We start from the raw sequence: 6000 nt of genomic DNA, 5'->3' as shown, positions 1-6000 counted from the left end.
CCCCTGGAGGCACGCCAGTTCATTTGGCAGGTGTTTTTTAATACTCCACAGGCCTTCTCTTTCCTCTCTCTATATAGCTCCTGTTTTATGAAGACTGACTCAGCTGATTTGGATGGGCAAGAAATAACCCAGGTCCTTAACTGGGAAAGAGCTCCAAAGCCAAGGAAATACTACCTCTGTGTTTGTTTGTTGGGATAATGTGTATGCTGAGACAAAATGGTCTCTCTCTGATTGAATCACTGGCACTGCAAGCAGTTAATAACCTCTCAGGGGAATTCATGAAGGGAGATATTGAACTTGGCACAAAGCAATTCAAACAACCTCAAAAAACGTGATTTTCCTGTGTTTTATATATACTGTATTTCCACACTGTGAAATTGTGAACATTTTGATAATACCCTTTTAGTGTAAAAGCTGTTTGAAAAGACCACCTTTTCAGGGTGTTTTGCATGGGTAGAGTTTTGACCTGCCTGGCGACATCACCAGTATAAGTTAATAGACCATTAACAAAGAGAGTTTCAAACCTCTCTGCCAATAACAAATGGTTTTCAGGTTACATATGTAACAGTTAAGAATGTGCCCATAAGCTCATTTCACAGCCTGCTTGAAATGTTGCTGATGGAGCAATCCAATTGGTACCTTCTGTATAGCTCAAACAATTGGTACGTTGTCAAAGAGGACGTTCACGTGTGTTTGCGAGAAGGGGATCACTGGTTGGAGCACGGTATGGGGACAGGAACAGTGGAGCAAGATATACCGTGAGCTGCAAACTGATGTCGGTTTCACTGGTGGTCAGTTTCACTGGTGCCGTAACCCGGATTGTGTGTGACTAAGGTACTAACAGACATACAAACAGATGGAGACAGATCCATAGTGGTCCAACCCACCCTCCCCCATTTCATTGTGGGGGACAACAATCCCAGTAAGGTACTTAAAGATGCTTTTTAAAGGTGTTATATCATTTCAGTCAGTAGTAGTGCTCACGAGCCAAAACGGGTCCCTGAAAATTGTGCACAATTGTGTAGAACGTCATCAATTGCATATGATATGTTACGTCCTGATTATTATTATTTTTTTAAATAAGTCAAATTCCAATTCATACAATATGTTACAAATTTCAATGTGCCAAAGATCTCTTTAATTGTTACCCAGAAACAATTTGATATTGAGATAAAAATGTCTGCATTGGCCCTTTAAGACAGGATTGCACATTAAAGACTACTCATAAAACACTCATGTGAATGTCATGGAAGTTTTATTAAACATATAACAACAAATTTAACAAATATTGAAGATTCGGATGCCCAATATATCACAAAGTACACACTTTGATGAACAGCATATATTTCCTCAGTCAACCATAACATGTCATGTTGAGTAGCATCATAAGGAAACAGATGGTATAGTATCGCTAATATGGGGTTGGCTCATCTCAGCCCTCCAGTGCCTCTTGGAGTTCCACTGCTGTTCTATAGTCCTGCATCGCTTGGTCAGTCAAGCCCAGGTGGCCTCTGACATCAGCACGGAGCTTGTAGACCAGGGCATCGTTGGGCTGGAGGAGAAGAGCTAGGGAATACATATACTTTAAGACCAAGACCAGAAAGTTTGAGGGTGTCTATTTATAGCTAGCGATAGTGATTCTAGTCATGACACATTCGTTCTCCACTTCTCCACGTACACTTTATGAATCGGACGGTCTTGGTCTCAGCTAAAACAACTAATCAAATTAAGATTTGATTCAGTTCCATGCAATTACTCTTTTAACAATACGTTCAAGCCGGCTACAACACCTAAAAAAAAAAAAACATTAATTCATTGAATCAGTGGAACTGTACTAACTGAACTGATTTTCTCTAAATCATAAGCATGACAGAGTTGGTTCCATCAACACCCACAATGATTCCATTTGTTGGATGAATCCTCATGCTCATTCTGTCCTGCTGAAAATCTATTATTATAGGTTTGTATCATCACCATGGAAACTCAAGCTGCCTCTTGTCTCATGAAAAATAAGTGGCCTTCTTCTTGGTCTTGGTGTTGTCTGTCTGCCAGTGAGGGGTGTCACTGCACTGTGCCGCTGTCCTTTGCTTTGTTTAATTGGGTGTTTTCACTTCCAACTATTGGCCAGTTATTTTGACACCCAAAACAAAAAGAGAGAAGGTTTTCAGACCAAGTCTTTGCCTGTCTCTCGGAGTAACGGCAGCAGAGGGACGTAATCTGTAGACTAGTCTTCAGAGACGGTGGTGCATATTGTGAGAGAGTGAGTGAGTGATTGAGAGAGAGAGAATATGCCTTGTCTGTACAGAGATAAGATGGTAGGCTAGCCTGTGCCTAAAATTGACTTTACAGTTTGTAACACCAGACATGACAATATATATACAATATATATACAATTCAAGTGTGTAATAATGGTACCAGAAAGAGTCCCATCAGCAGTGTGTAAAACATAACAGCCCTGCTGACTAGTGCTGAGTGATTCGTGCTTTTTGAGGTCGGTTCGGTTTCGGTTCGATTATAAAATTGAAAAAAGTAGACATAACATTTTTTTAGACATTAAACGCACTATGCATTATGTGGGTTGAATGATGTAACACCACAGAATACAATGAATAAAAGTCCCATGATGGTTGTGACTGCCCACTACTACATTTATTCACATTACATTAATAAAATAGTTATTTTATCTGAGGACTTTATTTAACTCCAAGTCATCATCTCATATAGAGCTGTTGTCTAACAGAAACACAATTTTAGTACTTCTTCAAAGTAAATAAGGCATACTTTTATGACTGCCGAATACCAACTATCAATCACTTAGATCATGTATTTTCAGACTCGCAAAGTAACTGCTTTCTCTACCCTCTCGATCATGAGTTCTCTGTTCTCTCAGTCTCGGTGTCTTCTCCGCACAGACCAGACATGCTGAAGTGGCCGCGCAATGTATTATGGTAATTGTAGTTAATTACTACGTTTTCTGTGCTAAACTATGTATAATATTGGCCTGTTGGAAACTACCACATAACACAGTTTAGGCTGGATCTGATTTATCTCTACAGAAACTGCACATCATGCTCACAGAAAAAAAAGCGAACTAAATGGAATTCAAATAACTGAAATGACATCGGTCAATTAGCTGTATAAAAAAAAAGAACCCGACATTTCGGTTAATCGCTCCGCACTACCGCTGACAGAACAACGGAGATGCTGTCCTAGCCACCTGCCGGGTCACACGTTCATCACCCAGGATAAATGAAAACCCAATCATTGTCCACAGTTACTGAATCTTATCTGGGAATCAACTCAATACAGAAAAAAAAACGTATTGGCTCAGTTGTCTGGAGCCTGCAATGGTTGTAGGTTTGATTCATCACCACATAGCCTACAACACAACAACACAATGCACTCAATCAAATATCCTCGAGACAGACTGATTTAAACACATTAATTAAGTGCTTAATACAACAACAAAATGACACTACAGTAAGATTCAACCATCTGACCTCGGAACGTGTTACAAGTCTCTGTACAATACCTAGCACACATTGGACTGAGAAACTCTATCCAGCAGGAAACACATTGAGACACACACAAGGGCAGCCCTCCGGGAACAAAAGAACGAGTGGTAAAAGGCTGTCGATTGCTGCTCACCTTGACTGAGGTCCTTCTCTGCATTCCTATACTGGCGCAGGGAGCTGTAGAGATTGGCTCGGTTGAAGAACACATGTGAGGAATAAGGGTTGAGTCTCAGGGCCTCAGAGAAGTCCTGGAGGGCCTCTGGAACCTTCCTCAGCAGAGCCCTGGTGATGGCCCGGTTCAGCACCGCAGACTCATCCTCTGGGTCCAGCTCAAATGCTTGGCTGTAGTGCTCACAGGCCTGGAGGATCACCAGCCAGGAGCACACAGAAGCACCGAGCACACAGGAAGGAGAAGAGCGATGAGAGTGTATGCATACAGTGAGACCCATCCTATAGGATGCAAATGACCCTTAAGTGTAAAACAGTTCCCCGCTCCGTGGATGTGAACTAGGTTTTACACTTGAAAATGACAGTCAGAATAAAATCCATTAGAGTGAAATATTTTACCTGTTCAAACTGCCTGTTGTAGAAGTAGAGGTTAGCAGCATTGAAGAAGGCAAGGGCGTACTTGGGGTTGAGTGAGATGGCTCTCTGGTAGTCTTTCATGGCATTGGCTTTGTCCCCCATGAACTGGTTGATCACCCCTCGGTTAGTCAGCAGCTGATCTGACACAGGATGGTGCTACAGAAAGGCCAGGCCAGGGTCACAGTTAATAACACAGTGAATACAATTAAAGTTGGAAGTTTACATACACTTAGGTTGGAGTCATTAAAACTAGTTTTTCAACCACTCCACACATTTTTTGTTAACAAACTATAGTTTTGGCAAGTCGGTTAGGACATCTACTTTGTGCATGACACAAGTAATTTTTCCAACAATTGTTTACAGACAGATTATTTCACTTATAAATTCACTGTATCACAATTCCAGTGGGTCAGAAGTTTACATACACTAAGGTGACTGTGCCTTTAAACAGCTTGGAAAATTCCAGAAAATGATGCCATGGCTTTAGAAGCTTCTGATAGGCTAATTGACATCCTTTGAGTCTATTGGAGGTTTACCTGTGGATGTATTTCAAGGCCTACCTGCAACCTCAGTGCCTCTTTGCTTGACATCACGGGAAAATCAAAATAAATCAGCCAAGACCTCAGAATAACAATTGTAGACCTCCACAAGTCTGGTTCATCCTTGGGAGCAATTTCCAAAAGCCTGAAGGTACCACGTTCATCTATACAAACAATAGTACGCAAGTATAAACACCATGGGACCACGCAGCCGTCATACCGCTCAGGAAGGAGATGAGTTCTGTCTCTTAGAAATGAACGTACTTTGGTGTGAAAAGTGCAAATCAATCCCAGAACAACAGCAAAGGACCTTGTGAAGATGCTGGAGGAAACAGGTACAAAAGTATCTATATCCACAGTAAAACAAGTCCTATATCGACATAACCGGAAAGGCCGCTCAGCAAGGAAGAAGCCACTGCTCCAAAACCGCCATAAAAAAGCCAACCTACGGTTTACAACTGCACATGGGGACAAAGATCGTACTTTTTGGAGAAATGTCCTCTGGTCTGATGAAACAAAAATAGAACTGTTTGGCCATAATGACCATCGTTATGTTTGAGGAAAAAGGGGGAGGCTTGCAAGCCGAATAACACCATCCCAACCGTGAAGCACGGGGTTGGCAGCATCATGTTGTGGGGATGCTTTGCTGCAGGTGGGACTGGTGTACTTCACAAAATAGATGGCATCTTGAGCCAGGAAAAGTATGTGGATATATTGAAGCAATATCTCAAGACATCAGTCAGGAAGTTAAAGCTTGGTCCAAATGGACAACGACCCCAAGCATACTTCCAAAGTTGTGGCAAAATGGCTTAAGGAACTGAAAAAGCGTATGCGAGCAAGGAGGCCTACAAACCTGACTCAGTTACACCAGCTCTGTCAGGAGGAATGGGCCAAAATTCACCCATCTTATTGTGGGAAGCTTGTGGAAGGCTACCCGAAACGTTTGACCCAAGTTAAAAAAATTAAAGGCAATGCTACCAAACACTAATTGAGTGTATGTAAACTGCTGACCCACTGGAAATGTGATGAAAGAAATAAAAGCTGAAATAAATCACTCTCTACTATTATTCTCACATTTCACATTCTTAAAATAAAGTGGTGATGCTAACTGACCTAAGACAGGGAATTTTTACTAGGATTAAATGTCAGGAATTGTGAAAAACTGAGTTTAAATGTATTTGGATAAGGTGTATGTAAACTTCAACTGTATATAGCTACGATACAACATCTCCAAGTTATTATTATAAGGTATAACCAAGGCATCATCAAGCTTGGATTATTATAATCAGCTGTGTAGTGCTATGGCAAAAAAACAAAACATGCGTCCAGTAAGGGTCCCAGGCCTGAGTTTGGGAAATCCT

General features: G+C 41.3%; 1 protein-coding gene across 1 annotated transcript in view; it reads right to left on the bottom strand.

The window, feature by feature from the left end:
- Positions 1-1310: 1310 nt before the first annotated feature.
- Positions 1311-6000, bottom strand: part of LOC139374455 (tetratricopeptide repeat domain 6) — a 30473-nt gene continuing 25783 nt past the window's right edge. Inside the window, exons 29-31 of the mRNA XM_071115492.1 lie at positions 4083-4256; positions 3649-3874; positions 1311-1566 (exon numbers count right to left, since the gene is read on the bottom strand). Of these exons, the coding sequence (XP_070971593.1) occupies positions 1433-1566; positions 3649-3874; positions 4083-4256 (534 nt within the window). The 3' untranslated portion in view covers positions 1311-1432. The remainder of the gene's footprint in view (positions 1567-3648; positions 3875-4082; positions 4257-6000) is intronic.

The sequence above is a fragment of the Oncorhynchus clarkii genome, chromosome 19, assembly GCF_045791955.1.
Source record: "Oncorhynchus clarkii lewisi isolate Uvic-CL-2024 chromosome 19, UVic_Ocla_1.0, whole genome shotgun sequence".
NCBI lineage: Eukaryota > Metazoa > Chordata > Actinopteri > Salmoniformes > Salmonidae > Oncorhynchus > Oncorhynchus clarkii.
The sequence above is the reverse complement of the archived record's forward strand: the minus strand, read 5'-3'. Positions and strand labels throughout refer to the sequence as shown.